Source organism: Salvia splendens, chromosome 17, assembly GCF_004379255.2.
Source record: "Salvia splendens isolate huo1 chromosome 17, SspV2, whole genome shotgun sequence".
Taxonomy (NCBI): domain Eukaryota; kingdom Viridiplantae; phylum Streptophyta; class Magnoliopsida; order Lamiales; family Lamiaceae; genus Salvia; species Salvia splendens.
The window spans coordinates 4,682,557-4,702,497 of NC_056048.1; the positions used below are offsets into that span (position 1 = coordinate 4,682,557).

The 19,941-nt window shown below is 36.2% G+C and overlaps 3 protein-coding genes and 1 pseudogene across 5 annotated transcripts; all 4 read left to right on the plus strand.

Moving 5' to 3' along the window:
- The first annotated feature begins 4,216 nt into the window (after window positions 1-4,216).
- Window positions 4,217-7,874, plus strand: LOC121774093 (annotated as a pseudogene).
- Window positions 7,875-9,546: 1,672 nt separating this feature from the next.
- On the plus strand, window positions 9,547-13,619 carry LOC121774942 (DNA-directed RNA polymerases IV and V subunit 4-like). Of its 2 annotated transcripts, XM_042171858.1 has the most exons (11): window positions 9,547-9,672; window positions 9,864-9,938; window positions 10,896-10,958; window positions 11,097-11,156; window positions 11,281-11,364; window positions 11,625-11,736; window positions 11,914-11,991; window positions 12,103-12,136; window positions 12,208-12,276; window positions 13,067-13,196; window positions 13,330-13,619. In XM_042171858.1, exons 2-10 carry the CDS (start codon window positions 9,890-9,892, stop codon window positions 13,163-13,165), a joined length of 648 nt encoding a protein of 215 aa, XP_042027792.1. In that variant the 5' UTR covers window positions 9,547-9,672; window positions 9,864-9,889; the 3' UTR covers window positions 13,166-13,196; window positions 13,330-13,619. The 2 variants fall into 2 exon arrangements, with proteins under 2 accessions (XP_042027792.1, XP_042027793.1); XM_042171859.1 differs by lacking the exon at window positions 10,896-10,958.
- A 640-nt stretch (window positions 13,620-14,259) lies between these two features.
- LOC121774943 (60S ribosomal protein L23a) lies at window positions 14,260-15,973 on the plus strand. 2 transcript variants are annotated; one of them, XM_042171861.1, is made up of 4 exons: window positions 14,260-14,304; window positions 14,398-14,451; window positions 15,060-15,423; window positions 15,733-15,973. In XM_042171861.1, the coding sequence occupies exons 2-4, from the start codon at window positions 14,436-14,438 to the stop codon at window positions 15,815-15,817; spliced, it is 465 nt and encodes a 154-aa protein (XP_042027795.1). In that variant the 5' UTR covers window positions 14,260-14,304; window positions 14,398-14,435; the 3' UTR covers window positions 15,818-15,973. The 2 variants fall into 2 exon arrangements, with proteins under 2 accessions (XP_042027795.1, XP_042027794.1); XM_042171860.1 differs by lacking the exon at window positions 14,260-14,304 and having other exon boundaries at window positions 14,313-14,451.
- A 1,181-nt stretch (window positions 15,974-17,154) lies between these two features.
- Window positions 17,155-19,670, plus strand: LOC121774941 (E3 ubiquitin-protein ligase RGLG5-like). Its single transcript, XM_042171857.1, has 11 exons — window positions 17,155-17,304; window positions 17,399-17,572; window positions 17,686-17,911; window positions 17,978-18,091; window positions 18,178-18,275; window positions 18,354-18,433; window positions 18,526-18,631; window positions 18,716-18,843; window positions 18,947-19,106; window positions 19,223-19,279; window positions 19,359-19,670. Exons 2-11 carry the CDS (start codon window positions 17,423-17,425, stop codon window positions 19,440-19,442), a joined length of 1,203 nt encoding a protein of 400 aa, XP_042027791.1. The 5' UTR covers window positions 17,155-17,304; window positions 17,399-17,422; the 3' UTR covers window positions 19,443-19,670.
- The last annotated feature ends 271 nt before the right edge of the window (window positions 19,671-19,941 follow it).

A 19,941-nucleotide genomic window follows, 5' to 3' on the forward strand; every position in this document is an offset into this window, starting at 1 on the left:
CCCAAAGTATATTTTTATGTGAAAATGATATGAATATTTGTCATGTCTTGTTTTGTTTTATTCTATGGAACCTATCTGATGTGGCTTTTGCCATCAATGGATAATCGAATTCGGGTCTGTCTAGGGAGTGAGTCCCTATTCAGGCTAGTGTACACCTATGGAGATCGTGAGCCGTCTTTTGGGTCGGCCGGTCTAGTGACTTGGAATGTGGCCACGTTCCTTGTCATCAATGGATCAGATATGGTAGACATCTATGGGAAAATGGTTGATCAACCGAAATTTACGATGGAAATGATCTTAGTGTCTTGGGCGATTTCTAAAGTTAAAACCCCAAGGTCACTCAATGGTGGCATGATAAATACTTTTTATAAAATGATTTCGGCATGAGTCCACTGAGTGCATCAAGTACTCAGCCCTGCTTTTCTTTTAAAAATTGCAGGTTGAGCGTGACGGGTGCGGTGGGTGTTGAGCAAGACCGTTGAAGAAATTAAGTGTTTAGAATGTGTCATGTCTTCACACGTGGCATATTCCTTCTCTCAAATGCTTCCGCTAAGTAGTTGTCCTTCTTTTGAGTTCTTGTATTGTTGAGATACTCTGATTTTATTCGAGCTATTCCCATTTGTTTCGAGCTATGGTCGAGTTGTGTCGTTTTCCCCTTTCTTCCCCGCTTCTTTAATCCTCCCCTAGTCGCGATCAACCGTGTTTTCTATCCTTAGAAAATGCGGGCGTGACAAAGTGGTATCAGAGCAATTTTTCTTTCCGCTCTGGACCCGAGAGTCTTTTTCAGTCTTAGTCTAGACTTGTTTCGCTAGACTAAAATAATAGTGATAATAATAATGATAATAATAATTATGCATTGAAGGCTCAACATCCCGCTTCGCCACGCTCAATCAAGAAAGAGGTAATTAATTTTATGAAAATTTTTTATGAGAAAGTTTTCAGGAAAGAAGAAGAGAAGCTATGGTTAGGAAAAACAAAGTATGTTTTACAATGGGATATATGAGCTATGGACATGGTTATGAAAACAAAGTTTGTTTTACAATGGGATAAAAGAGCTATGGTTATGAAAACAAAGTATGTTTTACAATGGGATAGCAGAGCTATGGTTATGAAAATAAGTATGTTTTACATTGAGATAGATGAGCTTGGCTTATATAAAAAAATATATGTGTGTGTTTCGCGATATGTTATGCAATGGGGTGACTTGTCTTTTATGAAAAGATTTGATCAATGGAAAATGCTGTGTTTATGAATTGTTCGAAAATTTTGAGTTTCGAGAAAATTAGTTTTAACTTTTTCGTTTGGAAAATTGAGCTATGGAAGTATGATGATATTTATGTTATGAGGTGCAAAGTATGATGCGTTATTCTATGGAGTGTTTTATACGATGGATGAAAGTTTATGCGAAAGTATATTTTAGTTTTGAGTCGAAACTTTTACTTTAAAAGTGAGATGTGGCAATTTTAGGAAAGTGTGAAAGAGTTTGAAGAAAGCTTTTGTGTCAAAATTTTATGAATGCAAATGTGAAGTGCGAAAGTGTTTAGCTATGAGATGTGAAAATGTTGTGTGTTTATCTTGTGGTATATATGACGTTAATTGTGGTAGATGTTGAGATGTGAGATGATGAAGTATGTTGCGAACATAGAGTGCTTATGTTGTAGACTAGATTGTGTATGCGCGAACCGTAGTTTTAAGTTGAAATAATCTATCACTTTCCCGAGTGACGAATACGAATGAGAATCTGAAAGTTGGGGTGAACCCCTAATTTGTCAAGGCACGACGAGACAAGGAGATCGAGAGTGCGAATGGAGGCCGGTGGACCATGAAACTTTTTCTTGGAATTGCGTGAAACTTTGGAGCAAGCTAGGTGCGAACCATTCAAAGGACGTAAGCAAATTTCGGGACGAAATTTTTGTTAAGATGGGTAGATTGTAACGCCCGACTTTTCCCTATTCCTTTAAGTTGTTTTGGATTACTGTCGAATCTTTTTTTTAGCCAACTATCGTTCCGTTTTATTTTGAGAGCCTATGGAATTTATTTTTTAAGAAGCCGAAATATTAAATAAAGATTCTGTAGAGATTTTCCTCCTCCATGATCTGCAAATAATTTTGAAAAAAAATAAAATAAATTAAAGTAATGAATGTCATATTAAAAAAAATGGAAAACAGAATCATCCCACTCCCTATCCCACGTTGAAACCGTTTCCACCCATCCCACAAATCTCTCTCATATCCTTAACCCCCTTTCCCCTATATTAAATCTTCAACCATTACTTCTTCTTCTCACCCAACGTAGCTGCAAAAAAGAAAGCGAAAATCATTCTTCAACTTCTACTCAAGAAATTGGAGTCCTTTCGGCATCAAGACCCTGCCTTTTTAGCCTTGTGAACTTCACAATCCAAACTCAATTCACAGAGGTAACTTCCTACCCAGATTTGAAACATAAATTCGCATTCTGCATCCATATATCATATACGCCGCATCAATCTCCCAAACAAATAACTAATCAATAGCAATTAAGCAATCCAAAACCAATCGAACTTTACTCCCCTTGCTGCGAATCAAACTAAGAACGAAAAGAAACATACTTTGAATAAGAACCGATCTCTTCGGTTGAAAACGGGGCTGGTTAAATCGGGGCTGCAGGAGCGGCGTGTGCGTCGACGGGTGGTGCAGCTCGAACCTGCGACGGGTCGAGCGACGTTGGTGGTGTACGCGGTCGGCAGCAGCATCTCCTCCCAGCGACGGCTGCACGACCACCGGCGGCGGCACCCCTCCCCGCGGCTGGATCGAATGACTGCGCAGCAGCGGCGACAACGGACAGCAGCGACGACAGCGGCTGGCGAAGCTGGATGACCATCGTGACAGCAGCGGCCGGCGGCGGTGGATGAGGAGTCGGAGAAGCCGACGGATCTATTTTTTTTCGACGGGAGAGAGAAAGAAGAGGGAGAGAGAAGAGAGAGAACCGAGAGTGTGAATGTGAGGGGGGAAGTACATTTTGATTTTGGGCTTTTGCTATTAATTGGATGTTTGGGCCTCTTTAATTTAAATGAGATGTTTTGATTAGTTGGGCTTCATTAGTTGACATGGGTAAATTATTAAAGATGGGCTCCATTTAATTGTGGGGCTTTAATTTGTAGTTGGAGATATAAGGTGGGGAAATAATTAAACTTGAGGCTTTTAATTAAATCTTTGGGCCGATAATTAATAGTGGCGAATTATTTAATTAATTCCGGAATATTTCAACGAATGAATAATTATATCCTAAGTCCGAAATAAATACAGCTCGAGGGAAAAATGCTTGCGATAATTTAATTACTTTTATTAATTTTGGGGATTTTAATTCGATATCAAGGGGGAAATTACGAGGATCCATCGGAGCGATTATTGGCGTAAGCGGCCGAATAAGCGAAAAATTGAGAGAACAAGATAAAAGACTTCAAGTAGAGTGCATGCATTTTATTGATTTAATTGGAAAGTATGTTGATATATGTATTATATAAATTGTTAAAGGTGAATCATCGCAAGGGAATCGTGATCGCAAGGGAAAGAACGTAATTTCAAATTAAGCACTCGAGGTGAGCTTTCTTTTTAAATAAGGGCAATGCCCAAAGTATATTTTTATGTGAAAATGATATGAATATTTGTCATGCCTTGTTTTGTTTTATTCTATGGAACCTATCTGATGTGGCTTTTGCCATCAATGGATAATCGAATTCGGGTCTGTCTAGGGAGTGAGTCCCTATTCAGGCTAGTGTACACCTATGGAGATCGTGAGCCGTCTTTTGGGTCGGCCGGTCTAGTGACTTGGAACGTGGCCACGTTCCTTGTCATCAATGGATCAGATATGGTAGACATCTATGGGAAAATGGTTGATCAACCGAAATTTACGATGGAAATGATCTTAGTGTCTTGGGCGATTTCTAAAGTTAAAACCCCAAGGTCACTCAATGGTGGCATGATAAATACTTTTTATAAAATGATTTCGGCATGAGTCCACTGAGTGCATCATAGTACTCAGCCCTGCATATGTTTTCTTTTAAAAATTGCAGGTTGAGCGTGACGGGTGCGGTGGGTGTTGAGCAAGACCGTTGAAGAAATTAAGTGTTTAGAATGTGTCATGTCTTCACACGTGGCATATTCCTTCTCTCAAATGCTTCCGCTAAGTAGTTGTCCTTCTTTTGAGTTCTTGTATTGTTGAGATACTCTGATTTTATTCGAGCTATTCCCATTTGTTTCGAGCTATGGTCGAGTTGTGTCGTTTTCCCCTTTCTTCCCCGCTTCTTTAATCCTCCCCTAGTCGCGATCAACCGTGTTTTCTATCCTTAGAAAATGCGGACGTGACATGTGTGGGATTTTTTAGGACACTGGGCAATATCTAGTTTTGTCTAGTTTTGGTTCTTTCTGCATTCTCCACCGTACATATTTTACTGTCTGATGGAGTCATGGTTAAAACTTGGAATTGCTGAATTAAATTTTTTTTCCACATTGCATGCTGTGATTGAAACTAATGATTCTCCTGAGCTGAATTTTGTCGATCAGTAGCTTCTCTTTCCTGCTTGTGTACGTAAGCCTAGACGTTATTACCGTACCCCTTGCTTCACAATATTTAGTAAATTGTGTTTCTGCCAGAATACAAGTTCCGCTGTTGAATGTGGTTAGTTAAGATGGTATACGTTCTCTATGATTGTCCAAATCTGTGAACAATGCAACACAATGGCAATACCCATTGGCTTTATCCCAATTCTCTGGTGCATGTAGTTTAGTTTCTGGTTTCTTTTGCAAAGTCTCTTATGGCTCTTCCATTTGTCATTTAGCCCGAGGTTTGTCCCGAATAATCATAAAATTGTGATGCTAATTTTGTTGTCTATTTTCTAGTATACTAGCATTGAAAATAAACGAGTAGACCAGATGTCGAGTATCAATATGTTGTTTTGTGTAATTTGTATCTTTATTGCGTATTGTGATGTGGCCTAAAGAAAACTATATTTTAAATTGCAACCATATGATCTTAACTTTATGCAGAGATGCACAGAAAAGCTTCAGAGTATGTTCATATGTCTGAATAGAAGGCACATGTACTAACACAAAGAGGATTTGAGAAGAGTGCATCCTTCTCAAGGACAACTGAAAATCCAGTAGTTTAGTGATTGCAAGATTGTCCTATTTTGAAATGGTAAAAGAAACAAAAAATTAGGACAACAACTAATGATTTCCTGAGCAGTCATTGCACAGTTACATTAGAGCTAATAAGTTCATTCTTTGACTTGATCAATGCTAGACTTGTTCAACTTTTTGTTAGCTTTGCGCTAGGACGCTCATTTATTATTGAATTATTTGATTAATTTTGTTTTTTTTCAATCGATGGATATTTACCATCCAAGCGTATCTTTCCTTTAAGTACATGGAAGAACTTTGAACAAATACTCCGTATGAAGGTTGCCATGTTCAACTAAATTCAACATATCGATACAATTTGACATTCAAATGCCGATGGCTCGTTGGGATAGGAATCAGTCAATTCCAGGATTAAAATGATGAATACTGTATTGCTTTGTTGATCTGTTCTTCTTACAAGAAATTCTCAACGGACTCTCTGTTTCGGGTGCCCTCCTTTCTTGGGCATCTCATGATTTTATGTTGTATATTGCTAGTATTTAGTTGACTTTCCCATATACTCAGTGTAATATATTCACTTAGTCGGTATACAGGTATGGGTGTTATGATTTTTGGAGAAGATGGAGATGGTGCAGTGCATGGACGGGCTGAAACATTTGCTTTCTGCCATTGTAAATTGTTGTGACTCTGAGATATACAAGCAACCAAGGGGCTTGGAAAGTCCTGAAGCTCGAGCGAGGGAGACCGTGTGTCTGTCTTCAAGTGCAAATCAACACCATCTTTCTGTATTTGTTTCATATTCTTTTCGTGTAGAGATAGAATACATGCAAATGCCGGCGAAACTAGTGTGACATGCTGTAGATTTTTTTTTTTGGGTTTATGTAATTAATCATGGTTGCCCTCTTCTGTGTTTTTACTGGATTTATCTGCAAAGTGCATGGACGGATTTAACATGTAATGAAAATTGAAAATGATTGCATAGTTGATGCGTGGACAAAATCACATATGAAACGCATAGTTGAGTAAATTATAGAGTGTGCATTGAATTTAATTTCTGATGTATTGGAATTGGCAACATCAAAACTTACAGAAGATTTGGAGAAAAATTTACATGAAAAATGAGTTGGACAGTCTGAATCAGGGGTCATCTCGTTGGAAGATTGTCTTGTTTTCATCTCATACTATAGGGTGACAACTACGTGATAGAGTTATTGACTTGAACGTAGTTGAAGTTGAAGAAAAGTGTCATTGCATGAAAATTGACAGCCTGCACTTATTAGTATGTAATTTAGTTATTGTCAAGGACATAACTATGATCCATTTGTCTCCTAAACTTCTGGGGACCATATCCAACAATAAGCTTAAGCACCCTTTCGCTTACATCATTAGATCCTTCAAATTCTAAGAAAAAGAAAAAAATAGAATTGGAAACTTCCATGTTTGGTTGAATGTCGGGTTTCCCTATCTCGTTTCAGATATCATTCCTTAATCAAATAACACATTCTAAGCTGGTTGAGCCAGGAAAATCACAATTCCTAACATCATTGTCATTTCATTGCTAATATTGAACATAGATATCGGCCTATTAAGGGTTTAGTTAGTGTCAAATTTTAAGTTGCATTATCTACTCCGTCTGTATGATCACCTAAGAATATAACCCTTTTCCCTTGGTCTCATCACTACTCAAATGCAGTCAGTGTTAGCGAAATCGAAGCTTTGTATGAATTGTTTAAAAAGATCAGTTGTGCTGTTATCGATGACGGCCTGATAAACAAGGTAATAACTGCTAGCTGTTCTTAAGTTCTATACCGTTTTTCTTTCATGTACTTATCCTATTGGATTCTAACTTGGTCTACTCGCCTCTTCTATACTATATGGCCACTTCCACGAAGAGTTCCAGCTTGCATTATTTAAAACGAATAAAAAGGAGAGCCTTATTTGCTGACCGGGTTAGTTTTCATGCGCCAAATACTGCAAATTCCTTTATCATGTCAGACAGGGTTAGTTTCATCAGCCGAATACTTTAAATAGCTTAAGTTTATCCTACAAACTGTTGCATATTTAATTGAAATTCTCTTGCAACCTAAGTTTTTCTCTTGAGTCTTGAAGATTGCACTCGACTGATGTACATTTTACTTACATTTTTTATTCGGAGTCCAACTTATATTTTTAAATTGAGCATCTTTTGTTTTCAAACTGCAATTTTCTTCTGTCTTTGGCATTGTTGCTAGCATTATTGTATGATCACTACTGTTGTTTTTGTTAGTTTAATTCATATAAGTTTTTTATTTTTATTTTTATTTTTCAGGTATTCGACTTGTTTGATACAAAGCACAATGGTATATTAGACTTTGAAGAGTTTGCTCGTGCTCTTTCTGTTTTCCACCCAAATGCTCCTGTTCATGACAAGATTGAATGTAAGTTTCACATTTTCATGGTTGGTTGTGTCTCTCTGCCAGATTTGTTTTAGTAATGTACATATTGATAGTTTATATCAATTATTAGTATCTCTGCTAATATATTGTGTAAAGGAAGTTCTTATATGAACACATGAAATTCATTTCTTGAATTCTTGGTGCCAATATATATTCTCTAAGATATGTTGCAGGGATCTTAGCTTTGTTTGGGTAAATGTAGGTAAAGCAAATGGTGGTGGCCACACTAGCTGAATCTGCTTCTATATCTGCATTTGCAAGTTACTACTACTATTTATTGTGGATTGGGAGTGTGGTTGTATTGTATTGTATTGTATTGTATTTTGTGAGCTTGCTTTATATGGTCATAGAAGAAGATACTAGTATATTAGTGATCTGTGGATAGAATATGTTCTTTTTATCTGGTGTAGCTCACCCCATTCAATTTATTCAATGTCAAACAAGACTTAATTATAATTGGTTGCTCTTTTCTAACTTATACTAAAAGGAAATGTTTCGCAATATCAGATTAAACATAGGCTGAGAAAGAAATCAATTGGTTATATTTTCTTTAACAAGTAACGCTATGGAGTTTTTTTTAAAAAGTACCATTGGATGAAAAAATTGCACAACATTTTCGTGTAACACGCGTGACTTAATATGACGTTTTTCTTTTATAACGAAGGAGATATTAGTATCTAGTGGTAATTTGGTCAATTACTTAATTTGAAACCTAAACAGAGTAATATGTAACCTGTAAATACTACTTAATATTTATAAAATAAGACTGCAATCTGATAAGGTAAAAAACTATTACGAATTATACAGACACCTAACACTGCAATGTTCATGGAGTAAGACTGCAATCTGGTAAGGTAAAAAACTATTACGAATTATGCAGACACGTAACACTGCAATATTTATAGAGTAGCTCTGCAATGTTCATAATGTTCATAGAGTAAGACTGCAATCTGATAACAAACTAAAAATAGAGAATATCAATTTTGCCCTTTAACGCTTTTTATCTTCCAATTTAATTAAAATAAGCTTCACGTGGCAGCTTGAGAATCACACGATCTTCAAATCTAACGACCTAAAATGATAGTACGATGTTACAATAAAGAGGGTTGTCATATTAATACATCCCAATTTTATCTATCCTCATTTTTTGCCCAATTGTCAAATTAAGATTACTATAAATCAAAACAAAGAATAGTTACCGGGTCATCCGTAAGAGCATCCGCAATGGCGGACTTTCGCGCGGAATTCCCACGGACGTCCGCCATTAGGCGTGCCCACCACGGATACGGAATTGGGCTGAGTACGTTGCAGGTCCGCGGCGTTAAGCGGAATTCCGCGGGGACGTCCGCCATTGCGTCGACTCCCGCAGAATTCCGCTTTATTTCGTTTTTTTGTAATGTCTATATATACCGCTCGTTGAACTTCGTTTCATTTCGCACCACTTGTTTTAACAAGTTTCTCTTTCTCTAAATTGTTGCGGGTCCAAGCCACGGCGTGACCACTAGCAATGTACGCATGGGGATTCCCCATGACGACGTTGATTGAGTCCGTGCATTTGCCGACATGCGCCAAAAATAAGCCCACGTTCGACTCCAAAACGATATTATTGAAGAAGTGTGGCAGCGTAGGGGTCGTCGTTGATGTAGTTTTTAATTATTGAAATGTATTTTTTTTATTTGGTGAAATGTACTTTTCTTATTTTAATGGAATTTTTCCTTATTTTCATCGAAATTTTAATTACGTAAATTGTTTACTTCCGGAAATTGTTTAATTTGTGAATTTGTGATTTTTTTTAATCTGAAATTCCGTTTGGAATTCCGCAGGGAAATTCCGCCACTGTGTAATGGGAAGTCCGTATGACGTGCCAGTGCAGTGGAAAGTCCTTATGACGTGGCATGAGGTGTTTTTAGGAATTTCGCCGAGACATCCGCACCAGGAAAAGAGTACTCATAAAAAAATTGGAGTTTGGCCCCTGCAATCTCAACAAATTGCATATTCACATTAATTAAAACATTAACATTCCCAGAAAGTTAGAAATCGCACCCCAACTCGAGTCTTCTCCGGTGGACTATCACCGGCTTCAGCTTCAGCTCCCGCCGCCGCCGCCTCCCTGCCTTACGGTGAGAATTTATGCATGCAAGAAATGCATTGTGTTTCTTTCGCTTTATTTGTCTCTAATTTCCACTAAGAATCGCAAATTTTTTGCTTACCCTCTGGTGCTCTTTGAGCGGCATTTGGTAGAGTTATCCTCTTAATTTTGAATGTCTCGAATCAAACACTGAAGATAATTGGAACGCCTACGTATTTCTAGGGCTTGTGCAATTGGAGGATAGCAGAATGTCGGAGAAAGGTGGAAAAGGGGGCAAGTCTTCTCTAAAATCACCTGGTATCGCTTGCGTCTCTCTCTCTGTGTGTGTGTGAGTGTGTGTGTGTCACCGCTCTCTTTTACGTTGTTGCTGGTGTCTCTGTTTCTTTCTTGTATGAGTGTGGATTTCAATTTCCTGCTATAGGCTTTTCATATTGTTTTTGTTTAAAAAAAAATAACTGTTCCGTTAATTTGCTGGAAAAATGGTGTTAATTAGTGGCACTACTACTGATGTTAGTATTTCACTCAGTAAACAATGTTTTGATGCGTGGCCAAGTATGTGTGATGTCTTTCTCTTTGCTCCTGATTTTGCCCCTGTCTAATGCTAAATGCTTGTTATATGTTGTCAATCTTTTTTCTGGAATAGTTCGATACACGTCAAAGAAGGCATTACTTTGTAGTTTGTAGGAAGACTTAATTTATAGCAGATAGGATGTGCCTTTTTTCTCACTTCTCTAGCCGCATTGGAAAACATTTTTTGGAAGGTTTGTTTATATTTACTGCATAGCGAAGTTTTGTTTTTGACACTATGCATTTCAGTTATAGTTGCATCTGTTGGCCTGGGTTGATCTTCTAATCTTTTGAATATGCTAACATTGATTGTAAAGAATAAGAAATTTATAAGGATATATCAAAGAATATCTATATAACATGAAATAACTGCCAGTTCCTGATTACTTTGACATTCGTCTCTATTTGGTTGGACTTGTGATTTTATGGTGGCAATTTGTTCGATATTTTTCCTCTTATAGAAGACAAACTTGTTTGTACTTTTGCACTTATACATAAGTAACATAACTAATTGTGTGATGAAACTAGTTTATTAGCTTCACTGTTTATCTTCTCATCTGTTAAATTGACAAATTTTCAGTTATATGTTGCTTACTTTTTTTTGTATACATTATTATATACACTTGTATCTTCGTGTTTTTATTCTTTCCTATTGTCCTTACAAGTTCTTTTGTGCAACACAATCAGTTGGGAACGGTGACAGCTCAGGAAAACAGAAAAAGGGGAAAAAAGTTCAGTTTGATTCTGAAGGTTAAATTTGTAAACACTCAGTGCAATCACTCTTTATGCTATTAATCTTACTCACTCAGGTGGAATGATAAATGCCATATCTTATATTGCAGTGCACTTACTTGTTATATTAATCTTTTTTTTTATTCCAAATGCTAGATATTATGGAAACTGATACTCCAAAATCTAATGGGAAGGCCGATACTCCGGCTGCAAAAGGTCTAGCTCTGAATCCTTTTAATTACATTTCCCCTGCAACTGAGAAAGATGTTGCTTTTGGAATTAGAGTTTTGATTGTTTTTATTTTGTTAATACCTTACATTTTATCATGACATGGATGAAGGTGGAAAAGGTGACAAATCTGCAAATGGCTCTAAAAAACCCACAGGGAAAGGGTCAACCACGGCGGAGCGAAGACTTGATCAAGGTTAGTAATACGTATAATACAAATCTTTTTTAAATTTCTTGAATATTTATAAATTATACTTTGTGCATTTGTTCACGAGGCTGCCTTGCAATATAAAAATTCAAGGCAAGACTTGACTATGCTAGTATTCACTAAATTGTAGCACTGATTTAAGCATGAACCCCATCGTTAGATCCCTTGACGAGGATCATCTGGGCATGATTCCAGATTGTTGTTCCTTTTCTTTTCTTTCTTTGAACTGAATGATTATCTACGTATAGAGCTTCCTCCCAATTCTACATGTTTGATGGACTGTGAAGCTGCGGAAATATTGCAAAGCATCCAAGATCAGATGGTTATATTGTCTCAAGATCCTGATGTAAAACTACCAGTGTAAGTTGCAGAGGTTGAAACTTTTATCATCTAGACTTTTCTTCTTACTTTTATTTGATTAAGTTGCAGAGGTTGGAACTTCATAAAGACTTTCTTCTTACTTTTATTTGATTATGTTGAGTTGTGGATGTTTTATGCTTCCTGAAATTTGACGATGAGTGTTATCTCTTATAATAGTTCATTTGATACGGGACTGACATATGCCAAGAGAGGTGGGAACTATGCTAAGCCTGAGACCGTGAAGAAAATATTTGAGTATCCTCATCTATAGTAACTTTTAAAAATTTTCTCAGTCATACATGGCAGAAACCATAGATACTTTTTTTTCCATCCTTTCAAGAATTGTTTTTCGTTAACTCTAATAAGACCACTGAAGAAGCATGGTGTTTCTGACTGTGAGGTACGTAAACCAAGACTTAGTCTTCCAATCTTATTGTCATGGAAATAATTTAATATACTTCTATAATACAGATTTGCTTGATTACCAATATTTGCCCTGAATCAGTAGATGAAGTTTTTGCTGTTGTCCCAGCTCTGAAGGTACTATAACTAATTTTTTTTGTTAGAAAGAAAATGGGATGATTGATTTCATGACTTATCATTATTTATGTCAAAAAACGCTACAAATGATCCCTTTTATATTTCTATAAGTGAGCATATAATTTTTATGTTCCAGAAACTCTATGATCAGTCTCTTGTATATTTCTTAAAGTCAGCATATGAACATGGAAATAAGTGTTTGTTGTATTAGCATTGTGGTTCAATATTCTAAGTCTGACAAATGTGAACTAGGTTTTGAGGTCTAGTGAATTGATTCACTTTTGACAAGATAGAAGGGCATCGTTTATAATCTTAGCTGTTTTTAATTGAGAACAGATCTGGTTGAAATTATCAAAAGTTTTATGGTTGCAGGAAGAAATCATAGTGTAAATGCTAAATGCATGGACTATATAGATTGTGAGGTTTGTTTTGCATCTCCGGTTTATAGCGGCATCTATATCTAGGCATAGCTGCCAGTATGTTTGAGTGATCCTAAAAGTCTGTATGATATTGGTATATGATGAAAACCACAACAGTAACTCATTACATGTTAGTCTTTATTGGTATTACCCGCGTATCTTCATGAAATACCTTATGTTATCAAATACAAATTTGCAAGTGAAATTGCACTAGTTTAAATGTTGTTTGTTTTTTCAAAAATAAAGATCATAATCCAAATGACACAAGGATTAATATGTTAGAGATGAGTCATGATATTGATAGAGCTGATATTTCATTATATTTAGTAATCCAAGCTGAACAGACTTTGACTGATCATGTTCTTTTCCAGCCTAAGATGAGCAAGTTGAGGGATCCCCTAAGAATTGCTTTGGCCGAACTGGCAAACCTCAAGGAAGCATTGGCTAACCTTAAAAACTCGACAACATAGACTGTCAACAGAGGAGGAGAGGAGGGCTGTGGTAAGTTGTTTCTGGCTATTCAATCGTTCTATCTTGTTTCCATGTGAATATACGGTGGTCTGTAAATGTAGGCCAGAAAATTGTGATTTTACTTACTATTGCTGTCTCTCCTCTCCGACTTTGAACTTGGCAGTAACCGTGCTACATGATATGGAGCTTGGTAGATGTACAACCCTCCGGTTTTGTGAAGTAATGAAGACAATGTGCTCCCGTGATTCTATTTCTATGGTAATCAAACTATTGCTAACAAATACATTTAGGGGTGTTGGTTTATACTCACTAATTTCATGTGAATGTTAAGCAGCAAAAAGTATGTCGAAAAAACTATTGAAATTATGTGTAGTGTGTGGTTAATGAATGTCTGTTGATTTCACCGCCAAATATGACTCTCGTATTGAAGTTAAAAAAAGGTGTATTTTATAACTTCGTTGATTTCTTTCGAGGTTAATAGATCACTAATATGTTATTTAAAGTCTTACATGAAAATTTTGGTGCTGACATCGCATCCGCAAATATAACTACCACCTCAAACTTTGAAATATAGAAACTTTTGTAACGGTGCGTTATTGGTAAAATAAGAGAGAAGAACTGGTAAAATAAGAAAAAAATTAAATATAGTGGAAATAGTGATAGTAAATTGTTGGATTTGCTTTTGAAAATAGAAAGTTTTTATTTTTAAAGGATAGACTAAAATAAAAACAGTTTTTATTTTTAATAGACGGAGGCTAGTTATTAAAATTTAATAATTTGTAAATAGTACTCCTAGTATGTATTTAATTAATTTACAATTGAAAATTTTAATCTTCCATTCATAATTAATAAATTACAGTTAAGTTTTATTCACAAATTGGTGTATGAAATAATTAAGTCGTAACTAAAGCACAACGGAATCTGTTTTATTGGAAAAGTTAAATGAAGCAAATAAGTATTGGGCTTGTGTCTAAGGTGAGCATTTTAATTTATGACTAAAGTGAAAATAAATTTTAAAGCATAACATGGCCCAAAAACAATACCATTATGAATTTGGGCTGAGTAAGTGATATTGGAGGGGCCAAACCCTAGTTTCATAAATAGTATTCCCAAACCCTATACGGCCTATCTCTCCCAGGTTATCTCTCTCCCTCTCTCGCTCCTTTTTTCTCTAACGCTTGATTTTTGATAATCGCAGAATCTTACATTGTTAGGTTGATTGAATTTTCAGGTTAGTTTTTGCGAGGTAGCAGATTGCTTCATACCGGAATGTCTCCAGCTAAAGGTTTGCATATCTGCGCGATTTGGATTTTTATTTTTTTTAGGTTTTGTTTGTGCATACAGCTATGATTTTCTACTGATTTGAGTAAAGATTTGCAAGCATATTGCATATACAATATGATGTTGATTTGAATGTAAACCATAATTAGGATTTTCTTCCTTCTGACTGTAGAGTTCTGATTTGATTTTGTTCGGATGCTCACTGAAATTGTTTTCAAAATAGTATATGGAGTATTTTAAAATGAGAAATCAAAATTGTTGCTATTGTTTTCTAAGATGTGAAGTATTTGATAGGTTGATCCACCTGCAAAATTAGTTGTTAGATGTTGTTTGAGATGTTTTCATAAGTTTTTAAACAAGAGTTGTTTTTGCACTAACTGCAAGATATTGTTGAGATGTTGCGAATACTCTTTATGTGAAAAAAATTGAAAACTGTTGATTATTGTCACTCACTTAGTTCAAAGTTGAAACGTAGTTTTAATTGCTTTAATCATCCGGTCCTTATATTCTTTTCAAATCTACAAATTGAGCAATTTCTGATTTACTATATTTTGTGATTGATGTGAATTATGTGAAAAGTTTTCATACGTTTGAATTCTACATTTTTTGCAGCTGATACTTCTAAGAAGGGTGATGCCAAGGCCCAGGCAGTGAAGGCTGCTAAGGCAGTAAAGTCGTCGGGCACCTTCAAGAAGAAGGCCAAGAAGATCCGCACCAAAGTTACGTTTTACCGACCCAAGACATTGACGAAGGATAGAAATCCGAAGTACCCAAGGATTTCTGCGCCCCCTCGCAACAAGCTGGACCAATACCAGATCTTGAAGTACCCGCTTACTACCGAGTCGGCGATGAAGAAGATCGAAGACAACAATACCTTGGTGTTTATTGTTGATCTTCGTGCTGACAAGAAGAAGATCAAGGCTGCTGTCAAGCAGATGTATGATATCCAGACCAAGAAGGTTAACACCCTAATCAGGTATACCATTTCCCTTTTATTTTGGTTACTAGCTGTAAATGGTTACATCTTATTCGCAACAAGTTATGTTCTCTATGATACATGCAGCCTGATCTGATTTGCAACTATTGATGGACTTATATCTTGAATATTTGTTGTTTTGAAGTAATTGTGGCTGCAAGTAGTTTCTGAATCATGTTTCTGCCAGTCTTAATGATTTGAAAGATGGTGATAAAATATGACATGATTGAATTACATTTTACATTTTAATCATTCCACACTTTATACCATTTTCACTGCGGTCGAATCTTACAAGCTAACTCGTTTCAGGCCCGACGGTACCAAGAAGGCGTACGTGAGGTTGACCCCAGACTATGATGCCTTAGATGTTGCCAACAAAATTGGGATCATCTGAGTTGGCAGTTGGTGTATTTTTTTTGTTAGTGAGACTTATTTTTCCATCTTCCTAAACTGCTTCTATACTTATTTTTTGTTGATTGACTCTCATTTTTCTCTGTGTGGAAATTAGTCACCAGCTCATCCAATCAAGTTGAATTCTTTTTTGGTACAAGTTCATGTTTAAATAGTTTAAGTTTTTGCCGATTCTACTTTTTTGTGAAATAGCATTAGTGACAATTTACTGAACTAGCTCATTCAATTATGAAAATCTTTTGCATTTCCGCATAATGTCATTACTCAATTTTGTTTTGCATTTATCAAAAACATAAATAATTTCCTTTTCAAATCCAGGACATATATTATGTTCTTCAGCATTGAAAAGTCATCTTACAATTGAAAATCTTCATTGAGGCAATTGGCTTTCAATTTTATTGAGCACAATTTTCGTATAATTTTTGTAGTTTGCATGATTTTATGAGAACTAAAGTATAGATCTTCGTAAATTTGAAATGGTATTAATTTATTGGATATTAATATGTGAATGTTAAAAGTGTGAGATATTTATTAAAAAATATTATTCCCATTTCATCTGTCCATGATTAGAAGTCTTGGTTTGCTATTTCAGTTTGCTTGCAATTAAGAGTCTATTTTCACGTTTATTATAATTGTAATTGTAAATAGGAATCATATTGCACAAATTTTTTGAGCCACTTTAATTCATAGTAGAATTTTTAAAATCTCATGTTAAACTCAACCGATACTTTTAATTGCGAGTGTAGAAGATTTTAATAATAATAAACACTAGTTGATTTTACGATTGATCCATTAATGACAAACATCAGAAGTATCAGAAAATTAGTAGTGATATTAACGAGGCTTTCGGTAGTCATTAGTTATGAATTGAGATAGAAACAAAACATTTGTCTGAAGATAAATTCCAATGTCACCATCGACAAAAATAAATTAATGATATCTTTATTCATAAGCCCACTCATCAATTGGAATAAAAAGATTTTATACTTGTTTTATCGATTTTGATAGTAGACAATCTTATAAAGAAATTGCGTATAACAATCTGTATCAATTCCACATTTGTATAAGTATTGGCTCAAATGTCATGTAAGCTCGATAATTTATGAATAATACAAATATTAGAAGTGGTCTATTAAAATATGAGATTAGATTATGTTAAATTTATAATACTACGATTACGCTAACGAAGAATCACAATGTCAGAAGAAAACGAGCGTGAATAAATAATAATTAACGTCAAGTTGTAACTAAATTAATAATAGTATAACCTTAATTATGTGTAGATTACTTCTTTGGCGCGTTGAAGATTCCATTTGAAAATGCAAATGTGAATGCTGTGTTGATTGTGATGTTAAGCAGCAAAAAAAGTCAGCTCAAACAAAATAATAATCAATTGGCATCACTACGAAATGCCTCTTCAGATTTGGCGTCAACGACGACGATTTCAGTTTCACCATTCTGTTCCTCAAGGTAAAATCATGCGAAACAAATCTGTTCATATAAATTAGAAAAAAAAATTGAACTGAAAAGATGAATTTGATCACGCAATTGTTGATTTTTGTAGTGTTTGTGATATAAGAAGACAGAGATGGGGGCGAAGATGTCGAATGCAAGTTTAGTCCGACGGAATTCAACCAACCATGTATCTTCTCCTCATAATACTGATACAGATGCTGAAACCACTCCTTTTTCTAGGAGATATGGAAGAATCGCTGACAATTACCGATCTATCGATCAGGTGCGTTTCATTTCATCAAATTTGGATACGATTTTTTTCTGAAATTTGAGATGGATTTGGATGATTGAATCTCGCCTGCAGTTTATTGTGTTTGATGATTTGATTGTTTGAAGGTTACGCAATCGCTAGCTGAATCCGGTCTAGAATCCTCAAATCTGATCGTAGGCATTGACTTCACCAAAAGCAATGAATGGACGGGGAGAGATTCCTTCGACGGAAGGTGCCTTCATCACTTGAGCGATGGGTTGAATCCGTACCAGCACGCCATCTCCATCATTGGAAGGACGCTCTCGCAGCTCGATGAGGATAATCTCATTCCGTGTTTTGGCTTTGGCGATGGTATGTTACTGTGCTAGCATACTGCAATGCTAACGAGGGCGTGACAGTTGTTGTTTATATTCGCAGTGAGTACCCATGATCGGGACGTGTTCAGCTTCTATGCGGACAGCAGGCCCTGTGATGGCTTCGAGGAGGCACTCTCTCGTTATAGAGAGATCGTTCCACATGTTCGGCTATCAGGTTCATCCACCTCTTCTTTCTCAAGTTTGTTAAAGTTTTACTTCATGTTTTCTCATGAAGAAGATGCTCTGTGACTGACTGTACAGGACCTACATCGTTTGCCCCAATAATCGAGACTGCTATGGGGATAGTTGATCGAAATGGTGGCCAATATCATGTTCTTCTGATCATAGCTGATGGCCAAGTAATAATTATGGTTGCATCTTAATAAATTCAAATTTTCTTCTGGTTCGATGTGTCTGATTTCGACTTTCTATGGAAGGTCACAAGAAACATAGACACAGAAGCTGGACAGCTAAGTCCTCAGGAGCAAAACACAGTTAATGCAATAGTGAGAGCAAGGTTGTACATTGTGAAAGTCTGGACTTAGTTTCTCAAAAGATGTTGAGGGTGTAGTTGACTCTTTGCCTTTGTTTTTTGTTTCTGTCGTGAAGCGAGTACCCGTTGTCCATTATTGTGGTTGGAGTTGGAGACGGGCCGTGGGATACCATGCACAAATTTGATGACAATATCCCAGCCAGAGCCTTTGACAATATACAGGTTAGACCTTGCAAATCCAGCTCATTGAATCCTTGCTCATGCTTGATCATAAATTTTATGGATTACATTGGTTTCCAAATGCAGTTTGTCAATTTCACAGAAATCATGTCAAGAAATATCCCTCTACCGGAGAAGGAAACTGAGTTTGCCTTGGCTGCATTGATGGAAATTCCTTTACAATACAGAGCAACAATGGAACTCCAACTCTTGGGGTAATGCACTGTGAAGAATAGATACTATCATGTAAATGTTATTCGTGTCGATTTCAACTTCATCATATGCACAGTAGGAAAAACTGAACATCTCCCGTTGCAGCAACCAGAGAGGGCACAGCACAACTCTCCCGTTGCCACCTCCATCGCGCAGCTTGAGGTCGAACAGTCATCTAACCTTCACTCGTTCAAGCAGCTATAGCGAAACCTTCTCAACTACCCATCCATCTCCTGTTTCCACTTCAAGCTCTTTAAATGAAAGGGTGCATCCTCTCACTTTGTGCTGTTTGTTACACTTTTATACTGTTTTTAGCATTAGGGTGAATTTGTGTTTTGGTGATCTTTTCTGACAATAGTTTTTTCTAACTTTTTTCCACAGAGGTGCCCTGTTTGTTTCTACAGAAGACGAAATCTTGCACTTGGATGCGGACATCAGGTAAAGCACCAAACATAAAGATGTAAAAATTTGTAAGGTTGTCTCCTTCTAAACTCTGCGCATTCTGTGTTGTTTGTAGGTGTGCCATGACTGTGGCGAAGAGCTGAGCTGGTGTCCGATTTGTCGGACAGAGATAACAACCAGATTAAGGCTTTATAATTAAACTCATAAAGCCAATGTTAAAACCAAGATATGATAGTCTGTGTGATTCAATAGTGATATGAATGTGTATATGAAACAATAGATACTGAATTATTCCTAATTTTACCTCAATTTAAAGAACATTTGCAGATGAGCAAACAATACCCTGTAATCACCATGTCTGTTAGTTTTTTCTTGTTCTTCGAGGAGAGCTGATTTCGTTTGCCATCAAAATGTTCGCTTTTGGAAACTTTCCGAGCTATGTATTTAAGATTTCTAACAAGAGATCTCTTAAGTTCCAGCTTCCAATTTCTTTCAAAAACTCAGTTGTTGTAATAGCCACGAACTAAATTTCCGAGACTAATGGAATAAAGTTGGAAACGTAGAACAATTTCATCTTATCAATTAATTAATGTACGATGAGTATACGATTCTCCAACCCGTTTTGGGAAACACGATTTATAAAGAATGCAAATCTAGAATTTTTTTAAAAAAAGAGATAAGGGCCGAATGAAGTGAAA

Bases quoted from the DNA above. Each gene is read 5' to 3' on its own strand.
- LOC121774942 (XM_042171858.1), top strand. From the start codon at position 9,890: ATGTCGGAGAAAGGTGGAAAAGGGGGCAAGTCTTCTCTAAAATCACCT. The intron at 10,959-11,096 runs GTTAAATTTGTA...TCCAAATGCTAG, and splicing joins AGTTCAGTTTGATTCTGAAG to ATATTATGGAAACTGATACT. The intron at 11,365-11,624 runs GTTAGTAATACG...ATCTACGTATAG, and splicing joins GGAGCGAAGACTTGATCAAG to AGCTTCCTCCCAATTCTACA.
- LOC121774943 (XM_042171861.1), top strand. The intron at 15,424-15,732 runs GTATACCATTTC...AACTCGTTTCAG, and splicing joins AAGGTTAACACCCTAATCAG to GCCCGACGGTACCAAGAAGG.
- LOC121774941 (XM_042171857.1), top strand. From the start codon at position 17,423: ATGGGGGCGAAGATGTCGAATGCAAGTTTAGTCCGACGGAATTCAACC. The intron at 18,092-18,177 runs GTTCATCCACCT...CTGACTGTACAG, and splicing joins TCCACATGTTCGGCTATCAG to GACCTACATCGTTTGCCCCA. The intron at 18,632-18,715 runs GTTAGACCTTGC...TTCCAAATGCAG, and splicing joins GAGCCTTTGACAATATACAG to TTTGTCAATTTCACAGAAAT.